General features: G+C 39.8%; 1 protein-coding gene across 4 annotated transcripts in view; it reads right to left on the bottom strand.

Annotated features, from left to right (window-relative positions):
• Positions 1-5,624: 5,624 nt before the first annotated feature.
• The window catches only part of SREK1 (splicing regulatory glutamic acid and lysine rich protein 1), a 60,823-nt gene continuing 43,479 nt past the window's right edge, over positions 5,625-22,968 (bottom strand). For 3 of the 4 annotated variants that reach the window (XM_019517766.1, XM_019517768.1, XM_019517769.1), the window contains 5 exons: positions 19,872-19,991; positions 16,143-16,736; positions 14,284-14,379; positions 9,980-10,121; positions 5,625-7,868 (listed from right to left, as the gene is read on the bottom strand). In XM_019517766.1, coding sequence (XP_019373311.1) covers positions 7,719-7,868; positions 9,980-10,121; positions 14,284-14,379; positions 16,143-16,736; positions 19,872-19,991 — 1,102 coding nt within the window. In that variant the 3' untranslated portion in view covers positions 5,625-7,718. Of the gene's footprint in view, positions 7,869-9,979; positions 10,122-12,519; positions 12,645-14,283; positions 14,380-16,142; positions 16,737-19,871; positions 19,992-22,968 lie in introns of those variants that run through there. The other variant, XM_019517767.1, reaches the window with a different exon arrangement.

Here is a 22,968-nt window from a genome sequence, read left to right on the forward strand (position 1 = left end):
GTGGCTTAACACATACATGTAACGTGAGTTTTGCTTTCAGGCCTTTGAGGTGCAGTTTCCCAGAAATTCCTGTACCTATCATTTTGGCATGCGTCATGCTCTCAGCAGAGGTTACCATCCCTGCAAGTTTCATCTGAATCAGCCAAAAGACAACAAAGTTCTAGATATTTCATTGATTCCCCATTATACCCTATGGCCAAGTCTCCATATCATCAAATCTTTTCCAAATCGATTTGGAAAGCCTAAAGCGTCCAGCAATTCGATCCAAATCATCTTTGCATCCGAATTATGATCTGAAGCTTTGCACAGCCTTACTGGCCAGTTCACTTGAGGCTACTGCCAGGGCTGACCACATCCCCCACAGCGCAGCTTCCCTGCAGCTGAAGGCATGCTCTAGGTGCACCCTGGCTTCTAGCCTGAGCCACTGCAGGCATATGCCTGCCTTTCCTGAGTTAAAAGTGTATGTCTGCTCATTTGCAAATTGGTTCATTCTACATAGGTTAGACTAACCTGCAAAGATTGAACCAATTCAGCTCCAGCTTTTTGAATGCCTGTCCCTAGCCAAGCAAACAAAAGACTATGCAAAGTGGAGAATCTAATTTTTAAAAACACTCTCCTAGCTACGTTATCAACTTTCCTCTTTATATACTTACTTCACCTTGATTTATTTATTGCTTAAATAACTCCAGGGACAGTTTATACATTTTATATTTAATAAAATACACAAACTTGATTGACTGTAGGCTGTTGGCTAGGGTGCTCCCTAGGGCATGCCCTACCACATTAGGCTGCTGAGGGGACTTAGGTCTTGCTGAGGGATGCTTCATTTGTAAAACCTAAATGGGTGTAAATTAGGAAGTAAGCATAAAGATGATCAGTTTCACCAGGAAAGAGGTGATCTAATCAGTTTCTCAGGTTCTTGAAGCATTCTGAGACTTCACAGATAATCAAGTCTGCTAACCAGTATTCTATCCCTCACCCACAGTCTTGCAGTTCTGTTTGCTGGTTACAAGCCATTGAATCTGCCGGTGTATATTAAACCAGAAAGAAAAAAAGAACAGCAGTACTTTAGAAATCAATTTTTAACTAAAAATCAGATGGGATTTGGCAAGAGAGTATGAAACAGCAAAACAACTTTAGGACTTGTTTACAAAAAATAACATAATAGTAGCATTTGACATGTCTTTACTTACTTGTACCATTGCTTTATTAACACTCATGTATATACCACTAACATGAAACAATGTTGGATAAATGTCTAATAAACTATAAAACTTACTCTGTGCTCAGAAATATTAAATGTTTAAAGGGAAATAATAAAATTATTTCAGTAGTACAAAGAGTTCTCCATCATATCAGAGGGGCCCTATTATATTAGATACTGCATAAGAGAAATAAAAAAGTAGCCCCTGCACCTCAGAGATCTAAAAACAAGCAAAAAAAATTATTAAATATTTCAGAAATGAATGCCCATCTAACTACTCATTTCCAATACTACGCTACATTTCATTAGTTTAAATTACAGTCAGATTATGCACTGGTGGGCTGTAATTTCTCAACAGCCTGAGTTATTCATCCCTCTAATATAATCTGCAGATCTATGCAGTAAAAAGATTTTAGGTACATAACAGTGAGAAAAATGGAAAAACAGTGCGTGTCAGATAGATGCTTGTGGATTCCAAATAGGTTTATATTAAGAATGTAGTAATTGCTGTTCCTAGTTACGTAAATCAAGAATTAAAAAGCAGAAATATTTCTTCTTCCATTATCAAAAAACATGGTTATTTCCCCATCAAGGAAATGCAGATATAGGAATATTTTTTACAAACACTATTACCAACAAAAATTAGTGAGCAAAGGAAACAAGCTACAACTGAAAAATAGTGACAGGACAGACCAGAAATCAAAAAGGCAAAACTATGTTTCAAGTCAATACAGATCTAAACAAACAAAAACGTATCTTTTTGTCTGGGTCAGGGTTTGATGTTAATGCATGAATGTTTCATTCTGTAGTTGAAAACCAAAAAGTCACCAGTCACTAGCAGAAACCCTGTTACTTATGCTTTATGAATTTTGTGTCTCAAACCCAATCCCTAGTGGACACCTGTACATATTATAAAAGCTATTCACTTGGCACCAGCGAGTTGGCCATCTCCTTACTGACACCAGATAGGAAGACTGAACTTGCCTCCTACCACTGCTAATGGCTGTCCTTCTGAGTCAGGAGTAAGGCACATTGACACAGCAACAGGAAGACTGCACTTCAGCTGACAATGTAGCACCTGTTTCATGATCAAAACACTTTACTCTTCACAACTGTCAAAACCTGGCATTAAATTAATATTTAAAACAGTATAAAGCAAAACATTGTTACAGCAGAACATTTTCTAAAGCAGGAAACAAGAAAACAGCTCGAATGCTTTACAAGAAAGGAAAATCAAGTTAGTAAAGTATAATCCTTCTATAGGCCCAATAGTCTCAAAACTTAAATATATATTTTCAAATCAAATCCCTTTTCACCCTCTTAGACCATAGAGTTAATGGTTCCAAAACAGACTATGAAATAGAGCGGTGATTTTTTAAAATTGTATCACACTATTACAACTAAAATTGTATAAAAGTTAAAATGTGTCCCATTGTGCCAGGCTAGTAGCTTAATGGGCATGTTTTATACTGAACATAAGAGATGCATTGTGGAACAGCGTGAAGTCAACACATCTCAAAACCAGCTTACTCAGTTGTTGCACATGGAAAGCAATAAGAGAAAACTCAGACTGATGGACAGATAGTATGGCTATGAGTCATAGCATTTAATAATGGCTGCCTAAGGCAAAATGAGCTACAATATAAAGCCTGAATACAAGATCCTTCTTCTTGTGTTCAGATTAAGATATAAAACACTATATGCAAAGTAATTTCTGATAAACTGGAAATGAAAAATTTGTACTAGAAGGGATGTTTATAATACCTAAAGTTACTTTTGTATGTACCACTTTCCAGTTTCAAAATTATACTTTTGTTTTCAACATAAAAGAACAAACATACGCTATCACTTTTACCTGTTTTCACTTATACATTAATCAAAAACATTAAGACTTTCTTAGATAGTGACTGTAAAACAAGAATACCTATGAATTTTATCTGTCTGTACTCCATACTTTGCAAAGAAAAACTAAACTTTTTAAATAAAGGCTTGCTGATTACAAATTGATTTTTCCCAGAGTAAGAAATGCAAGACTAGTTCTGCAATCTTAGTACTGATTCATCACTGTTAATTTTGTGTTATGAATTCACCTGAAATCATTAAAATATACTGAAGTTGGGAGAACCACCATACTGTGAGCCATGTCCAAGATCTGTCCAGATTTGCAAGTCCGCTGTTCAAAACAGAATATTCTTAAAAAATGGTTCCTGAGTTTTAATACTACAGTTGAATTTTAACGTCTACAGGTGTCAAAATAATTCAGTAATTTTTATAACTAGAGACTAGTAAAATAAAAAAATGGTTTATCCATAGTTTTATTTCTCTACAAACTCAAGAAAAACAAAACACACAGAACAATTTCACTTTTAAAACCGGAACAGAAGGGTCCTGTCCCCCCACAAAATATATCTGCTTTTAATTATTATATACCTGAATGGGAAAAAGAGGACATTTTAGAGAGCTCATGTATGGAAAATGCAAGCAATTTGTTCCAAAGATTAACTTATTTTTTCCTGCTGAGACACGAAGTACAGAAATCTACACTTAAACTACTACAAAACACTGCACATAAACTTCTGTAGACAGGACGAGATATTGAATAGATTGTGATAGAGTCCAGCCTGAAAAGTGACTCCAGAAACGGAATTCTGAGATGTCGCGCGCGCGCGTGCATGCATGTGTGTACAAAACTAGCTAGACTTGAGTATCCATAATTGTCTAGCCATGTCACAGCAGCACAGAAACCAGCAAATGCTAATTTCTCCCTGTTGAGAACCACAGTGAATACTTGGGTAATTAACACAGCTAAAATTCATGTTCCTGCAGCTAACTACTAGCAGAAAAGCTAGCTGGTTTAAAGCTCGCTTGGGTATTAGGGCTGTCTAACTTTTGAGCAACTGGCGTCACATGCTGCGCTGGCCCATCCACCCCATGCTGCATGCTATGTGGGCTCCCCTGATGCCCAACATGCAGATTCTTGGTCCTGGAGACCTGGGCCCCACAGGCTGCCATCAGAAACATAAAGCAGAAGCTGGAGGAGCAAGATAGAGCCTGGAGATGCCAGGGGCAGCAGCCAAAGTAATGGGCGGAGTGGCATCTGGCTCGTATCCTGTAAGGCTGCAAACTGGACAGCCTTGGACTTCACTTCTTCAGCGTAGACTTCACTGTCTTACCAATATCCACATCAAATGTTTTCAGTTTGCAGCTGAAATTATTATTTTTTTGTTTCTTCAAGAGTTCAAGTGTGAAAAGCAAGTTGAGTTCTTTCTTCCCCGCCATACCCCGACAGATAAAATTATGTCCCTCATGACACCTGTGTAACCCTAATGACTTATAAAGCTGTAGTGGACTAGCCTTCTAATTGGAACTTATAAAAAACACTTTGGTTGATGGGTGATAAAGAGGAACAAAATTCAGGGTTCTCTTAGCTGGATCAGTCTTGTATAAATAAGGCTATGAAAATAAATTTCAGTCACTAATGTACAAAGATATGACTCTAGATACACATTCAAATTTGCTCAGTAAAATGGTGCCATTTTATTGTCACTTTTCAAAGTGGTTACCTGTAATTCAACAACACTTTCAACGAAGGTAAATGTTTGTTCAGATGAAACTGAATTTAAATGTTAAATGCAGTTAACTATTAACTATATTGTTCCTGAAAATAGTCACTTCACTCAAATTTCAGCTAGTTTATGAAGATCAATAACAAAAATGACATGTGACCTGGCTATAAAGAAAAGAATTGAATTCCAATGGAGGTGAAACATGTTGCCATATACAATTCTTAGGGACGGGACAGAAACTGCATTTCTATGCACAAGTCTTAAAACTAAAATTTACCCATTGCAATGGCAGAAACCTAAGAGGAATTCAGTGCCATGATGGGGGCTTTTGGGGAGAAAAAAAAATGAATCACAAATTATAAAAACTACACTACAGAAAACTGAAAATAAGAATGAGAAAGAGCATTTACAAAGATTAAAAAAACTGGGTTTTTTTAGAAAACAGTATTTTAAAAACTTCTCTCAGAGGCAGAAAACCCTATTAAATCACACACAATACAAGAAAATGTGCTGAACTATGGAATTACATGTGTGCTCAGATTAACCAGGAAAACAGCCAGTCTTCTGCTGTGAATTTTCAAAGGCATTTTTTTTTACACAATGATAATTGATTTTTTCTGAATTTTTTAACTGTCACAGAATAAAGCTGTGCAATTTCAGAATATCAATGAAAAACAGGAATGAAAATATGTCATCAACTGAAACATGAACATTTTGGGGAAATGAATTATTGCAAAGAACTTTAAAAAAATAACTTTCAAGTTATTGTAACTAGCATGTATGTTTCAAATCAAAGAAACCTCCTATGAAAAAGCAGATGAGTAATCAACTAAAAAGTATGTATAAACAAAAACTTCCCTCTAAAATACTTAATTTTATTAGTGAAATGGTACCAAAGATAACAAGTATACAAACAAACAATCTCTTTGCTCTACGCTACTTACACGTCATAAATAAGACAGTTGTTGTTGCAAGACACAATCCTTCACAGTCTTTCCATAGCATACAGATTTGTCATTCTTTTATCAGAATAAGCTGTTTACCAGCCAACTGCATGTGGCTTAATCATCACAAAAATGACTGTTTATACTTTACATGGTAAAGCATCTTCTAGTCTTAAAATGCACACAGTGGCAAGAAACTTTAAATCCTAACAAAAACAAAGAGTTGATTAAGCAGCTTCACAATCAAAACTGGGTTTCATTACCTTATAGAGAGGGCAAGTTTTCATTCCCCATACAATGTTGAGGTTTCTATGACTGCATCAAGGAAAATCAAATTGAAAGCAAGGAACTAATATGCTACTCAGTTTTTATATTGATAGAAATAACTCTTCCCATGAGGTAAGGCAATTAAGTCATTTGATTGTATTAAGTTGTATTAAAAATAAGTCTACTTGATTTTAGTATAAGCAAGTTCTAAAGGTATCACTTTAAGAAATCTTACAGTGATGAAATTAGTTCAGAGAGCACAAGTCACATTTTACTTGACAAAATAGTTGCTGTGTGTCATTCTCTTAACTTACATGTTCCCTCCCCAAAGACTGTCCAAAAATGAAAAAGAATTTCTACCATGTAACTCCCATGTGAATTAGACTACTGTTCTTTTCAAGCTACTTTCATTTTCAAAAAAACTTTACATATGATTCCTTTTTGATCACACAACCAGCATTAGAGAAGGTTAATGAGAGGTAATGATTAAGGCCATCCAAATGCAGAAAAAGTGTTTAACAGGCTCCCTCTGATTTAGGTGAAATTAGAGAATGCTTGGCATTCAGCTTTTATCCTATATAGTATTGTGGTCCCCTAACTGAGCTTTTGAGTTCACCTATAAGTCTTTTTTTTAAAAAAGGAGCTTTAATCTTGCATCAAGCAAACCAAATATAACTGTTCTGACAAACTTCTTATATTCTTGTCCACTGGGGTAGTGATGGTAAAATAGCTAAATCAAGATCATGTAAGATTTAAATAAAAAGGAGTAATAGCACAAATACATTTCTAGAAAATAGTATACCACATTTTAAGAAGGCACTAAAGCTTCTGCTTGTGCTCCCATATCCTACTTTGAAAAAAAAAGTTTATTTTCATAATGGCACCTGTACCATTTTCAGCTGAACAGATGGCTTAAAACAAAACTAGAAGTTTTGATATTACCATACAAATGTGCTCACCTTTGGAAGAAACAAAAAAACCCTCCGTATGCTAAATTATTATCTATAACATGGTAGGTAGTGTACCTTCTAGGTACAGAACAGTAGCATGCAATTTTCAATTACAATTAAAAGAAATATTCATTTTAGGGATACAAATAAGAAAAGAAGTCCAAATAAGAAAACTGAAAATCTCAAGCAGTGAGCAAATGAAAACTTACTAGTCAGTGAGTATTTAACAAACTGTAAAACTATTATGTTTAAAAACCTTTCTTTCATAGTTATCGTGTACAACAAGGGAAGGTGTGTATACTTATGCACCATTTCCAAGCACATTATCAAACAGTACATGTTGAAGTTTTGTTTAAAAAACAAAAAAACAAAACAAACCACAAGGTAAACCAATACAAAATTTATCAACCAACAGTATTCCAACAGCCTCCAATGTAGATCTTCAGCTTCTCTGGATAGTACAGGTTTACATCTTTCAATTTTCACTTCCTTTTGTAACAGCTCTTGGCGAAAGTTAACGTAAATCATTTTACAAATAAATACAGCCATCATGGAAATGCATGGTTTCTCATGGATGAATAGTTCTGATGGCCTTACCATGGTACTTACTACTGGTCCATGCTCTTTCCTGCTTTACAGCAAGACAACAAAGCTATCACAAGAGTTGGAAGAGCTACTAGTACTATCAACATGGTCAGTTGATTGCTTTGAAGTTTTCTTCCTCTTTCAGGGAAATAAAAAGCTTTGGATTTCAATCCACAGTTAAACGAGAGGTCCATTCTTAGCACTAAACTTCTTCTATTTTAATAGAGAGATTTTCTTCATTTGGCTGACAGTTCCCATTTTGCTGCAGTTTGACTTCATCTGTCCTTTGTGCATCTTTGTCAACTTCCTTGTCAGTCTCAGAATGCTGATCTTCTTTAGGGCGACCTTTATCCTACCAAGAATACTGAAGTTATATTTTTACAGAAACAATATTCTTTGGCATTGCAGGCCAAGATTTCTAAGGCTGACTTGCAACGCTGGCTGCTTCAGTTTCTAGATGGTCAGCTTAAAACAACACATGAAGACTCAGTTTTAAAAGGTTGAGTAATTTGGCCAAAGTGTCAAAAGAAGCTGAGGCCCCCAAAATTACCAGCTACGTCCGAAAATCCTTACCTTAAAAATATTATACTGTGGTGTATACACTTAAGCAAAAACGAAAAAGCAAAAAGAACAGTGCTTTAAGCATTGTGGAGGCTTCAATAGCATAATTCTAAAGATTTCACTGCATATTCCAATTAAAACAGGATTAAACTCTGTTCAGCCAGTTATTAGTCACTTATCCCAAGTAATTTTTTGTTGAAATTTCTGGTCAGATGAACACCACATTTTTATGACACTTCCTGGATAAAATAGGTATTGCAGTGTGTATAATTAAAATAAATCCATTATAAAATGTAATCGGATAATATCCCATTTAGCTAACCAGACATCATTACAACCAATTTAACTCTTCAAGACTGGCAGTTTTTGAAAAATCAAACTCTGATCAAAACATCTTTTACTCTGTGTGAAGAAAAGCCCCATAACCTAGTCCCAGACCCACTTCCTGAGCCTGTTCCTCCAACCTTGTTCTCAACAGCCCATGACCCTGGACAGCCAGAGACAGAACTGTAGAATCTAAGTGCATGACAGATGCAGAGTTCCCCAGCTGAGCTGCTCTTGTATTTTGCTTGTTGGCTACACAATCTGTCTCCTGGGCAGCCTATTCCTCGCTCTTTTTTCTTCATTCCAGACTCTGCATCTCCCTCACTCACATTCCTGAGGACTCGGTGAGGTTCATATACGAAGACTATCGAGTGTTCTTGAAGCCAACTAAAGCAGTGGTTCTCAGCCTTTTCTGTACCAGGACCCGCCTGGTAAACACTGATAGCCAGTTCCAACCCAGTAAATAGTTTAGGTAGAAAACAGCCCTCTGGCCCTGCTGGTGCCCCTCACACCCAACCCACAGCCTCCCAACCCCCCCAGCATGTGGGGTAGGGAACAGCACGTGCCCCCCACCCCTGATCTGTACACCCACAACAAGCATAGGGCTGCATCCTAGGGAGCCACCACCAGAAGGCAGGACCTGGCGCAGGAGGAAGAATCAGGGCAGCTAGACTCATTGCTGCCACTGCCACCGCCAGGACCCTAGCACCAGCCTCATCATCATGGCCCTGCCACTGCTCCCTTCAGGCCACCCACGCTGTCCGCCACCCCACTTCCCCTCTGGGGTAGAGCCACAGCTGGAGGGGAGTGGCAGCTGCAGCTAGGCCATGGCAGCGGGCTAGAGCTCCAGCCCAGTGAATGGACAGCTGGCAGCAGGAGGAGGTGAGGGCAGCGTGGCCCCTCACATTCATTACTCTTCACACTGCTGGCAGCATGGCTGGTGCAACAAGCCTCACTGCCCTGCTTTGCCCTCCCATGCCCAGTCCTTCCCAGTGGGCTGTGGAGGCAGCTCCTGTCCACACTAGTCCAGCTAGGCTGCAGCTCTGTATTTCCTGCAGGCACACAAATCTGGAGGCAGGGGGGAGGGGGTGAAGGAGGCACATGCCCACCCCCCGGCTGTGCCCCCCAACACATCGTCTATGCCCTCCCCCACTCCCCACCCATAGACAATGGAAGGGAACTGCAAGAGCTCCTCTCCACACTGCCTGGCTGCCATGTGCACATGCATGTAATGTCCCCTGCCTGACCATCCTCCTCCCCCCAGCCACAAGCAGCCCCTTCTAGGCTAGAACTCTGCCAACCTGCAAAGGGAAACCCACGGTTCCCCCCATTTTTCTCCTTTAAAAGAGAAAATTTGTGATTTTGCATGTTTTTCCATGATTGTTCATGACCATTTCATATATTCCTGCAACCCACTTTTGGGTTGCAACCCACAGGTGAAGAAATGCTGAACGATACTGCTGATACTGCTGGGAAGAACTACATTCAAGTATCCAAAAATGACAAATATTGAAGGAAGTCAAATATCTAACTCTACTGCTCCATGTTCCTGTTCTCCACTCAGTCCCAACTACTTACCTTTAGTGTAGTGCTGGTTTTATCAGACCTCTCCCGACTTTCTTTCTCTTTGCTGCTCTTTTTCTTGGATGTAGATCGCTCTCTCTCTTTCCTTTCATTATTTGAATCCCTTTCTTTTTCTCTCTTTTTTTCCTTCTTATTTCTGTTTAAGCAAGATTTTAGACATTTAGTAAAAATAAGTCAATTAAATCCTAAAAGGACAGAAAACTGCAATTCTTAGACATAACCAGGGCCATCCCTTGGGGGGGGGGGGCAATCAGGGCGACTACCCCGGGCCCTGTGCTTTTGGGGGCCTCACAGAGCTGGGTGGAGAAGCCACAGCCCCTCTTGTAGGGCCCGCCTAATGCTGGTGACTCCATGCTGCTGCTGGCTTTACATCTAGCCGCTTGCCGCCACCCCCTGCCCACCACTGGCTTCTTCACGTGTGGGCCCTGCACAGGCTGATTTGCCCTGGGCCCTGCACCCTACTAGGGTCATCTCTGGACATAACTACTATTTTTAGTCCTGAACTGAAACAGAAACATGTTTTAACTGGTAGCTCCTATATAACAATTTCAGCAGTTTCTTGTTCTAAAACAGAGCTGTCTGACTGGTGGCCTGTGGGCTGCATGAAACACAAAGGGATGAATTTGTGGTACCTATATTCCTACCCAACTGGAACTCCCCCCATTGTTCTGGCTGCAGCAGCAGCCAGGGGCTCTGGGCTCCCCATTCCTCCTTTGGCTTCTACTTCCTGCCTCCCCACCCTCCTCCAGGAAGCAGCCTGGGGTGCTCATGCAGCACAGCACAAGAGGGGAGCCCATAGCCAGGGAGTCAGTGGTGAGGCTGGAACGCCAGCATGTGTGATGCACTGTAGAGAGGCCCATGCAGTACACAGTCCAGGCTGCTACTGGCTTGCACTGGTGCGGCCTATGCTGCATGCAGCCCCGCACTGGTACAATTCACAGCACGTGGCCCCCTGCTTCTGAGAAGTTGGACAGCCCTGTTCTAAAGATGTAGACTCCTAATATGCTGTGAGGATGTTCAGGATGTGGAGCTACCTGAAAAGACTAATCTCTTCATGCCAGATAGTAGCATTCTGAACTATTTATGACTACACATTACTTTTTCTAAAGAGGTTAACAAAAAAAATAAAGAAAAGACAGTGTTAAGTTTCCATACGCATCTTATACACCAAAGTGCAAAAATTACTACTAACCACTACATTGTGCAAGTTGCCAACTGACTTGATGTCTATTTGAAGGTAAACAATTGGCAAAATGAATGCTTATATCCATCTTAAGAAATAAGAGAATGAGCAAACAATTTTATTCTCCTTAAAAGGAGAGGAGAGCATTAGGGCCGTGCAAAATTTTGCTACCAGTTTTGTTTCAACGTTGTTTTGAGGTCGAAACAGCAAAATCAAAATGAAACATATAGTTAAAACAGCCTCGAAACAAAACATGTCAAGTTGAAATGTTTCGCCATTTCGATATTTTGTCCATAGGCTATAATGGAGAAGGTTGAAACAGCCTATAACTTTGCCATTTCTGGCCTGGTTTGGATGAAGCTTGCAGGAATGATAGCCCCTTCTAAGGGCATGAAGCCTAACAAGTTTCAAGGAGATAGGTGCAGGGGGTTCGGAGAAACTGCAGCCCAAAGTCTTGAAAGCAAAACTCATGTCACAAGTATGTGTTAAGCCACAGTGAGGTCAAAACTGCAGGCATGCTAGCCCCTGCAGAGGCCACAAAACTTGCCAGGTTTCACGGAGATAGGTGCAGGGGTTTGGGGGAAACTGTACTTCAAGTTACGAACAAGCAAAACTCGTGACATGGGTGACTGTGTGTTAAGGCATAGCAGGGTGAAAACTGCAGGCCTGCTAGTCCCTGCTGTGGCTACGAAGGCTGCCAGATGTCAAGGAGACAGGTGCAGGGCAGTCCTGGGGCCCTGCACCCCTAGCTGCTGACATGCAAAACTTGTGACATGGGTGTTTGTGCAACTGAGTGCATCTGTCTTGGGGCACAGGGGGTGAAAACTGCAGGCCTGCTAGGCCCTGCTGTGGCCACGATGTTTGCTACAAAGGACCAACTCACAGGATCATCATAAAATTCTAGTTTATTAGACGGATGCAAAAGTCAGATCATAAACCTTGGGGCTGATCCCCTCAAACACACAAACATTCACGCACACACACACAGACACACACAGTAGCTAGCTATGAATACTAAGCACCAGTGTCAAGATATACCTATCCCCAAGTGCTGGAGTCTGCCATCGATGGCCAGTTGAGGCTTCTTTCAATACAATGCTGCCTCAGAAGGAGGTTACTGCCTGGTCCCTCTGACTGGACAGGTAGGGTGCTGGTTAGGTCAAAGAGGACACCACTGGGGGCCATTCTTTGTTGCTTTTATCCCTTTCTAGCAGACTTTGGTGACTCCCCAGTTGTTGGGTTTACCCAATCCAGGGGTCATTTACCTCATGGGACATCCCCTTTGACAGTTGCTGGATGGCAGCTGTCAGCCCCAGGGGTCACATCAGCAAGTACGTGCAGTCTCAGGAGTCCGTTGATGAATTTTGATTAATTTGCTTCCATAACGAATAGGGCTCTGGGAGCAGTTGATCAGGGGGTATTCAGTCCCAACAGTTGGTCTCCAGCATTCGTTAGTTCAAACCGGGGCTTCTGTACCTTTAACAGTGAAGTTTAAAGGAGATCCTGGCTCTGTACTGATTCTTTCCTCTCATTAGTCTGTGGTTTCCCTAGGCATTAATCCTTGCTCATTAACTCATTATTGTAGCTAGCTACTGTGTTATGCAATCAATAATGGCTCACTCAGGGACCAGCTCAATATAGGGAGGCGGTGGTTCAATTCACAAGTACCCATGACATGACTTTTGCCTGTCAGCAGCCAGAGGTGCAGGGCCCCAGAACCCAGAACCCCTGCACCTGTCTCCTCGACAGGTGGCAGGCTTTGTGGTCTCAGCAGGGGCTAGCAGGTCTGCAGCTTTCACCCTGCTGTGCCTCAACATACACACTGTCACCCATATCACGAGTTTTGCTTGTCCGCAGCTTGAGGTACAGTTTCCCCCAAACCCCTGCACCTATCTCCTTGAAACTTGCCAGGCTTCATGCCCTCAGAAAGGGCTACCACTCCGGCAAGCTTCATCCAAATCAGGCCAGAAATGACAAAATTATAGGCTGTTTTGAACTTCCCCACTATAACCTATGAGCAAAACATCAAAACATTTTTGCTGTTTCAGCCCTGTTTCAACAGAATGGAACAGCTGTTTCAAAATCGAAACAAAATTTGAAACAGAATGCTGCCTTTTCACACAGCCCTAGAGAGCATGCATCAGCTATTACGCTGTAACAGTTATGGCATGAGCCTAAGGATACAAGTAAGCTACCCTCTGAAACTGAATGAAGCACAGTTAAAGATAGAGCAGTTTTGCTACATTTTTATCACTTCAAAATCATGCAGATAAACTAGTGGTACAGTACCAGCTTGTACCTATATCTTTCGGTATCAATACAATCATTACATCTATCTGTATCCTCAGACTCCAAAATCACTCTCTCTGACTTGATACCATTTTTGCCACTTAAAGTAAGTTTTTAGTTGTTGATTAATAGCTAAAAGACTTTCAGAAAACTATATACATAAATTTTTCTTATCAGCAAGAAACCAACAATTCAGTGCCTTGGAGAATGACTAGCAGATCAGTAATTAGATCTAGAATTCTAAATAGAGTTCTAATTAGATCTAGAATCAACAGGCATTAAGTGACATCCCAGCCTCATCTTTGAGGCCTTCTAGAAGGATGAAAAAAGAAAAATAATCCATTTCTGTAAACATGCAATTTTCTTAGCAAAAGTAGTTGAATATTTCAGCACCAAGCCATCTGCAAAGAAGGGAGCAAAAAAATAAGTCCAAGTGACAAAAGTCCTTGAAATAGCACATGTCTCTGACAAGCATACAAAGACTTAACTGAGAATGTAATCATTTTAACCAAGTGGAATGATCTGCAGTGACTAATAAAGGGTGGATAAACCAGTCAGAAGCATTTAAAGTTTTTCCCCATATCTCTGTATTCTCTATCTTACATTCTAGCTTGATCATTTCCAAGGAAAAAACAATAATGATAGCTAGATGCTTCTTGTATGTGCTAAAAAACTTGTCCAGAAGTCCAAATCTACGCATACTGCTTTGTACAATATTGTTAAAAAGTGGCAATATAACCAAATTTTAGTTCAGAAAAAGGTCATTAGAGATTTTCCTTCCTTTGCTGCAGATTTACATTTTATATTTGAATTAAAAAAAACTCACCTTCTTGGTGAGGGAGACCGGGAAGACTTTCTCTTTGTTGTTTTGGATGTTTTTGGAGATTTGGAAGGACTTCTGCTTTTCCTCTTACGCCTTTCTCTACAAGACCAAGAAATTAAAAAATATACAAAGGACCAGTGTTAAGCATCAAATCTGAAATAAATTGTGCCAGGTCCATTCTACACAATAAATTCAACCATTACATAAAAATAGAAGTTTGTTAAAATCATTCTTTGGCATGACAGCTAGTTAACACTGTCATTATCCTGTTATATAATGACTAATACCAAGTGTACGAATTGCACAAGCAAAAGAGATTTTAGTGTTCTATAATTTTGTCAGAGAGGGAAGCGGTGGATAGAAACTCCTTTTTGACATTTCTACTGTAACATACTTTGTGAGGTACTGAGTGTGCTTTTCAACATCTGCTGATAATAAGAACCTGCTATGTTTAAATTAAGTACTATTATTTAATGTTCATACTATGAGTGACATCTTTGCCCTGTTTCAGGGGTGTAGGTTGTAGCCGTGTTGGTCTAAGGACATAGGCAGACAAGGTTCTTTGGGTAAATCTGATATCTTTTATTAGACTAACTCAAATAGTTGGAAAAATTCTTCTTAGCAAGGTTTTGGGCACAAATACCCTTCGTCAGGCTGAGGAAGCATCTGCAGATGGTCTGTGCTCTTCAGAAGACACTTCCTCAGCCTGATGAAGGGTGTTTGTGCCCAAAAGCTGCTAAGAAGAATTTTTCCAACTATCAGAGTTGGTCTAATAAAAGATATTGGACTCACCCAAAGAACCTTGTCCATCTTTGCCCTGTAGAATTCAGTAGGGCCAAGATTTTACCCAAAGGCCACTGCTTCCTGCCCTTAAGAGATAATTCAGTTTTGCTAGTTTTCTTCTATATTCTCAATCGAGACAGAAGGTCTTGGACCGAGTTTTTCTGAGTTATGCTAATGCCATCAAAAATTATCAGTCTGGACGCTCAGTCCCTCTGACCTCTTTGAGTGAAAGGAGAAAACAAGAAAGCAAACACCTTACTTCTCCGCTATGCCAACTTCAGTACAATGTAGAAAAAACTATTTATACGTCTATCATGTACAATCTTAAAATTACACAAAAGGCCTCACTGAAGCCAGCTACCTCAAGCTGTACTGTGCCACTTCTCAGTTCAAAAGGAAGGCCGCTGCAGCACCAAGATGAATATAAAAATATGATTAAACAGCAAAATGGTGCAAATTCGCACTAATTCTGCTCAACTACAATGTAATAACTTTACGTAGAACAAAATATGCAACTAATAATCAGTGCTAAAAATAAAACAGAGAGTAGCTACACTGAAACAAGTGGAACTCTAACAAGAGGTTCAACTAGCTGGAACAAATTAAGAACACTACATAACAGGGCCCAAATGTTTTTTTTCCAGAGTTTTTGGAGGAGTCCAACATATACAAAAGATACATCCCCAAAGGCAAGGCTCAAATAAAAATGGATTATTGTGCTCAAAGAGAAACTACAGAGTTATTTAAAGGACCATTATTAGGCATCAAATCTAAAGTAAATTGTGCCAGTTCTGTTCTGTAGTACTATCTTCCAACACATTATAACCCCAAACTGCATGTAAAAGTTCTTAATTCCAAAATGTCATAACAGAAACAGATGGAAGAATGGAGATTTAAGGTTCTTCCCCCAACAATCAATTTCCAACAATAGGGTCAAAGAAAATGTAATTCGTTTCCTTGTGTTAATATTCAACAGTGAAGTATCGGCATGTGGCATTAAAGTTTTAAACAGGTTACACTTTATTTAACTGTCAAGACAGGTTAAAGCAGTGACAAAAAAATGCCTTAAAATATCAAACCTGCTGGAACTGCGAGATCTTCTTGATGAACTATAACTTCTGGGGGGTGTTCGGGATCTCTTATCTTTCTTCTTTTTATCATCTCTCTCTTTGGATCTCTCTTTTTCTCTCTCACGGTCCTTCTCCTTGTCCTTTTCTTTGTCCCCATCCTTGTCTCTCTCTTTTTCTTTGTCCTTCTCCTTGTTCCCTCCTTTTTCCTTGTCTTTGTCCCCCTCCTTGTCCTTCACTTTTTCTCTATCCTTATCCCCCTCTTTCTCCTTATCCCCCTCTTTCTCCAGTTTTGCTTCCTTCTCTTTGTCTTGATCTACCTCCTTGTCCTTCTCTCTGTCCCTATCTTTCTCCTTGTCCTTCTCCTTGTCCCTGTCCTTCTCCTTGTCCTTAACTCTTTCCCGGTCCTTGTTTCTCTCTTTGTCTCTGCCCCTATCTTTGTCCTTGTCTCTGTCCCTGTCCTTGTCCCTACTTCGCTCTTTGTCTCTCTCTCTCTCCCTTTCTTTCTCTCTGTCTCTCTCCTTCTCTTTGTCCCTGTCTCTCTCTTTGTCCTTTTCTTTGACCTTTTCTTTTTCCTTGACCTTCTCTTTATCTTTCTTCTTGTCCCTGTGAAAAGCCAAATATTCATTCATTAAGTCACTACTAAAATGATCCTAATAAAGACTGAATTCACGCTCTTGCCATACTAGTAAATGTTTGGCCAAACATATACTTCTATTTCACAAGTAACTAAAACAGAAATTTCTGATCCCTCTCATTCCTGTCTACTGTATTTACTCAAATCCAAGATGACACTGAATTTAACCCCCACCCCTCATGCCTGTACTCCCTGGCACCTGCCCTCCGTCCCACCAGTGCCTACCAACACCCCCCCTTCCTCAACTCCACAGCAGCAGTGGTGGTGGCAGCTCTGGCCTGGGCTCCAGCCAGAGCTGCTGCTGCTGCTGCAAGAACTGTTACTGAGCCAGAGCAAGCACATGCATTGTGCCCCAGGCCAGACAGGGTGAGAGCTGGGGCCAGAGCAAGTGTAAGCAAGGAGGCAGGAGAAGGAAGGACAGGGGGAGCAGAAATTGTGGAAGGGTGCAACCAGGGAGAGGAAGTGGCAGAGGCACAAACAACAGTTGCAGATGGTGTTGGGGCTGGAGCCAGAAACTGACTGTCCCCTCTACCACCTTGTACTCAAATCCAAGACTCCCCACCCCCCGACATGTTAAATAGGGAGGAGCCTCCTTGTCTTGGATTTGAGTAAATATGGTGGTTTTCCACCCAAGACAAATGCTAAGAAACTAATAGAAAAAGATATGGATATAGTTTTTACATTAACCACATTATACCAGGATAGTTGAATTATGTGCATTATATCAAATTTAAGGGCATCTAGAGTAGGTTAAGTGGCATCTTCCTGCACTTTGTGAGAAGCTAGACAAATTTTCCCTGCCTTGTAAGTGTATTCTCTCATAAGAGCAAATATGCTCATCTAAAATGGCATATGGGATACTCCGTCCCAGAGGCACTGATGAAGACAGCTGACTGGATAAAAGTTTCTACCCTAAACTGTTGCATATCACACACACACACACGCCCCCCATTATATACGTCCTGGAGTTGAGCACAAATGTAGGAAATAACTCTGGGGGTGTTGGTTGTAGCCACGTTGGTCTAAGGACACAGGCAGACAAAGTTATTTGGGTAAATGTGATATCTTTTACGAGTCCAACTAAGTAGTTGGAAAAACTGTTCTTTGCAAACTTTCGGGCACAAACAACCTTCTTCAGGCACAGGGAGAGTCCGCTGGTACTTGTGTACTCTCTTGGGTGGAACAGAAGCTTAAAGTCAAGATGCAAAATGTAGGTCTGTGAAAATACAAACAGACCTGCATTCTGTATATTGGCTTTAAGCTTTTGTTCCACCCAAGAGAGTACACAAACACTAGCTGACTCTCCCTGTGCCTGAAGAAGGGTGTTTGTGCCCGAAAGCTTGTAAAGAACAATTTTTCCAACTACTTAGCTGGTCTAATAAAAGATACCACATTTACCCAAAGACCTTGTCTGGAAATAACTTCCAGTTTTTAAAATCCTAAGGTGAAAACTGCCTCATTCTCATTTAGACAGAGGCAAGCCATATGTCAAGAGTAGATACTGAATTGGCTTACCATCCAAAATTTAGAAAGGATAAAGAAAAAGAGGAGCTAAAGACCAAAGAGGAACGGCAGACTATAAAAGTAATCAACTTCCATAGGATAAGAACTAAGGCATAAGGAAGAAGCATCTACTGGCCCCTAAGGCTGCTTTATGAGTTGAGACAAACAACTTTCAGCTTCCATTTGGCAACATGAACTTGACTAAAGGATAAGATTTTCCCACCACCTTGGTGAACCTGCAAACATAACAGTTCCCAGGCAGTTCCTCATTCTGAGCAGATGCACAGTGACTCTGATACTAGCCATTTGGACAAGTAAGGTACTGAGGTTAAATCTGTAAATCTATTAAAAATGACAAATTTTGACAGATTAACAGGATCTAACACACCAACTGATATGCTGATTTTAAAGACATGCTGAAACAGCAGGAAGCCTTATCAACTGAAGGAATACATCTAATGTTTGCTCAAAGTATCTCAAGTCCCATAGATTCATCCACCTCTAACAGTTAGATATTATCCCAATTTCAGCAAAAAAAAGATTGCTGGATTCTGTCAAGATAATTCCCTTTGTCATTGACTGGTAGCATGATTCTCCCTTAGAAGTAATCCATCAGTCCGGGGTGGAACACTGAATGTACACAACTACAGCTGTTCCAGGGTGCAGTTTTCTGGATAAGTGTTTTGGCATCCAAAAGCTCTCTATAGTGTTTTGTTTCCTTGGATATGTTCACACAAACAAATTATGTATGTATAAAGAAGGGGTGAGGAGTTACTTTGTTTCATGAGTCCACTTCTACTTTGCAATAAGTAGAGGCTAAACCAGAGCAGATTATCACTTAATTCAGTATAATTTGTTTGTCTCGCTGTACCATAGGCGGCAGAAGCAGCTACCTGTACTTCTCATTTGAGAGCTTCAGACTTCCTTTTCCCCACTGAAATTAGTCAACCAGGACTAAAAACAAGTGACTAGATTTGGTTAGTAATAAGTAAATATTTCATTGAGCAAAGATGCATCATTTTAAAAGGAGGCAAAATGGCCAATCTGGAAGAACTAGAAACTCATATGCATGAAAACAAAAATGATGGATGCCTGTTTTATAAACGTCTTCTGTGTTTGGTCTCATATTCTGAGACAATACAACTTTGGAATGAACACAGCTCATACACAACTATACCAGGACTGCACTATTTATATAGAATAAAAATTTTCAAATTGGCTGACTAAAGTTTGGTACTTATATTAAAATTATTTTATTTACAATTATGTTCAACACTGTAGCACCATCTGACTTCAGTGGAAGTTGAAGAAACTCACTATGTAAATTTAAGCACCCCAGGTATGAAAAAAAACCTGGCAACTTTATTTTTTATAGATTTTATATTGGGAAAATACAGTTACTCCAAGGACCTGCATATCATCCAATTTGTACATGCCTACAAGTGATCTCATTAACTTAAAAGGACATGCAAATTCTGAAAATCCAAAGTGAACGGAATGAAGAATTTTAGCAATTTCATTTTCACCTTAGTCTAAATTTTGTAAGACTACTTAGGTTTTAGTATGTAGCTCTTGCAAAAGCACTAAGAAAAAAGTCTCACCGAGAATGAGAACGACTTTTTGATTTCCGCCTTTCCTTAGAACTGGAACGCTTTTTGGGAGGACTTCTAGAACGGCGTCTATCCTTGTGTCTAGAGAGTGATCTATTGCGAGATCTGCTCCTATATAAAACAATACAAGAAGTATATCTATATATCTATATAGATATATATAACTATATCATTTAATTTTCATACTTCAGAAAAGCATTTTAACTAAGAAAAATATATAAATTATGTCTTGGGAAAGAAAATGATGCATCAACTGATTTTACACCAACTTAATACCCCATTCTTTATATCTCTCCATATATGAAATCAGGGTCACCCATCTCTCAAAATAAGACATAATTTTTTTAAAAGTGTTATTAAAATGTCATACACATTCAATTAACACAAACAAAAATACTGGAAAAATAAAAGTTTGGAATCCAATAATCTCTTTGAATATGGTAGGAAATAGCAGTGAATCAACTTAGGCAGCATATAGGGAAGGGTAGTATGTTAGAACCAACATAGCTAACTACATCTCTGCATCAACTTAATATCATAATATCCTTGAAGTTATTAATACAAGAATTAATAGTAGTTTGCATAAGAAATTATTACAAGTTTGTAAAAGTGGCCATTGAAATTACAGTTTTCCTCTCCTTCCAGAGACTGTTCATCTGGAATCCTGGTAACTAAATAAATTTGCCTTTAATTATTTCATCTAGCTCAGTTTTCCAGCCTTAGTATGATTTGAACTTTAAAAAAATTCTACTACTTCTCAAAAAAAAAAATTCCCCTCACCCTGTAAAATATGTGACACATCCAAAGAGATAAAGGTGCAACATAAGCAGTTCTATTATTTCTTATTTTGGAAGATTTATTTAAAGTATTTGTGGCCTTCCACCTCAGTGAAACATGGTGTTTCAAACCCATGTTGATAAATGGGAATGCTGAGATTTTATATAACAAAAACATTCCATTCATTGAGATTACATCACAGAAATAAAACATAAAAACAGAACTGTTCCAATGTACAAATATTTCACTAGAAACCATGTTAAAAAGGATTCTGAATTAACATATCTGGCATATACTCAAACATAAAAGAAAAATGACAGGCTGCGAAGTTCAATATCCCCTTTTCAATACCTTACAGAAAGCACTGGTTTTCCAAACATATTTCTCCTAAGTCTGGAAAGAACGTATTCCCCATAGAAGACTTTATAAATGCTAAGTTTGATGTTTTAGGACAAATTCTTAGGTGTTCTCCCACAATGGTACTCCCACAGGCTGGAGTACCAGTAAGAAACTTACCAGGCTGAAGGCAGGAAGCTTACTCATACGTATTACTGGCTAAATCCCAAGGAATAGGACAATACACAAAATGCAATTCTCCACCTGCATTCTGCAGCTCAAGACGCATGGACAGAAAAGGGTGTGCCGGGGAAAGGAGAAGCCATATTTTTCCCTAGAAGCACACACCACATAATAATGTGGAAATAGTCTGCCAAATATAGGCCAAACCAATTACAGCTCAGTTAGACTAAGATGAGACAGATATGATTGATGGATTTGAGGTGAAGGCCTCTGGGAGATGATAAACTACTAATAAGTAGGGAATGGCTGAGCATGACTTCTTCTGGAGGATGTGGTTGCCTCCCTGACATGATCAAAACGGTCTTTTAGAATGATAAGCATTTAAAACTGACTGCGATTAGGAGTGTGCAAAGTGGGCTGCATTTGATTTGGATTTGGCCTGATTCAGGAGACAGTAATCCGATTCATTGACTGGGATCACTGTCCTGATTTGATTTGGCCAAATCTGAATATGAAGATTGGATCCCGATTCAGAGAATCAGCGATTCAGCCACAGATGCAGCTTTAAATGTTTTTTTCTATATACCTCGAGGTACTAGGTGTGGCTCGTGAACGCCGAGATGGTGGGGCGGATGGAGCGTCCCACAAGAAGCACAGGGGGGCCCCCCCCAAGTGCATGGCAGTGTACCCAGAAGCACTTCCACCTTCCCAGTGATACCCTCCTAGCCACCATGGATGTCACTAGGTTATACACCAAGATCCCACACCAGAATGGCGTCCAAGCCTGCCTCACATATCTACAGGAACGAGAGTACAACTCAGAATACAGACCTCAGGATATCACTGAACTCATATACTTCATCCTCACACACACAACAACTTCAGTTTCAACAACCAGCATTTCCTCCAGACCATGGGCACAGCTATGGGCACCAAAATGGCCCCACAATATGCCAACCTTCTTATGGCCCACCTAGAAGTAGACTTCCTCAAGAACTGCACCATTAAACCCTAGCTATATCTAAGATACATAGATGACATCATCATTTGGACCAAAATCTTGCAGTCTCTGATTTCCACCAAAAATACAACAATCATCACTCCTCCATCAGACTATCACTTCAATACTCTAACGCCAGCATTTTCTTTTTGGACACCATGAACAATATCCAAGATGGTAAAATTCAAACCACCATATATAAAAAAAACCATGAACCAACATATTTCTCTACACAGAACCAGAAATCACCCTAAGCACACCAAGAAACCTGTACAGATGTCCAGCCAAGCTCTCCAATACCACCAAACTTGCACCGAGGAGAATACCTGTGATGGCCACCTCACAAATGTCAAAAGGGCCTTCAACCAACAAGGATACTCCTCCAGAGAAAGATCACACTTTTGAAAGAGCCACCTGGACACCATGTGAAGATCTGCAGCAATACAAAAAGAAAAACCCCACAAATCACACACCATTAGTTATGACATACCACCCTTCTCTGGAACCTACATGGAAAATTCTCACACAAATGCAACCCATACTAAAAAAAGATCTCTTTCTTAAAAAGAGATCTTTCCAGAACCACCCATCCTAGCCTTTAAATAGGCACCAAACCTTGCTAACCTCATTACCAGAAGCAAACTCCCTATGAGCCAAACCACACCCAATGAATCCAGACCATGCCAGGACAAGACATGCAAAACCTGCCAACACTTCACCACCCCAATAGCTACACCACATTACAGAACCACCACCATTCCTGCATCTTACACCTGCACCTCCAGAAATGTT

This window comes from Gavialis gangeticus, unplaced genomic scaffold (assembly GCF_001723915.1).
Source record: "Gavialis gangeticus isolate Ggan-Ray unplaced genomic scaffold, GavGan_comp1, whole genome shotgun sequence".
In the NCBI taxonomy this organism is placed as follows: Eukaryota; Metazoa; Chordata; order Crocodylia; family Gavialidae; genus Gavialis; species Gavialis gangeticus.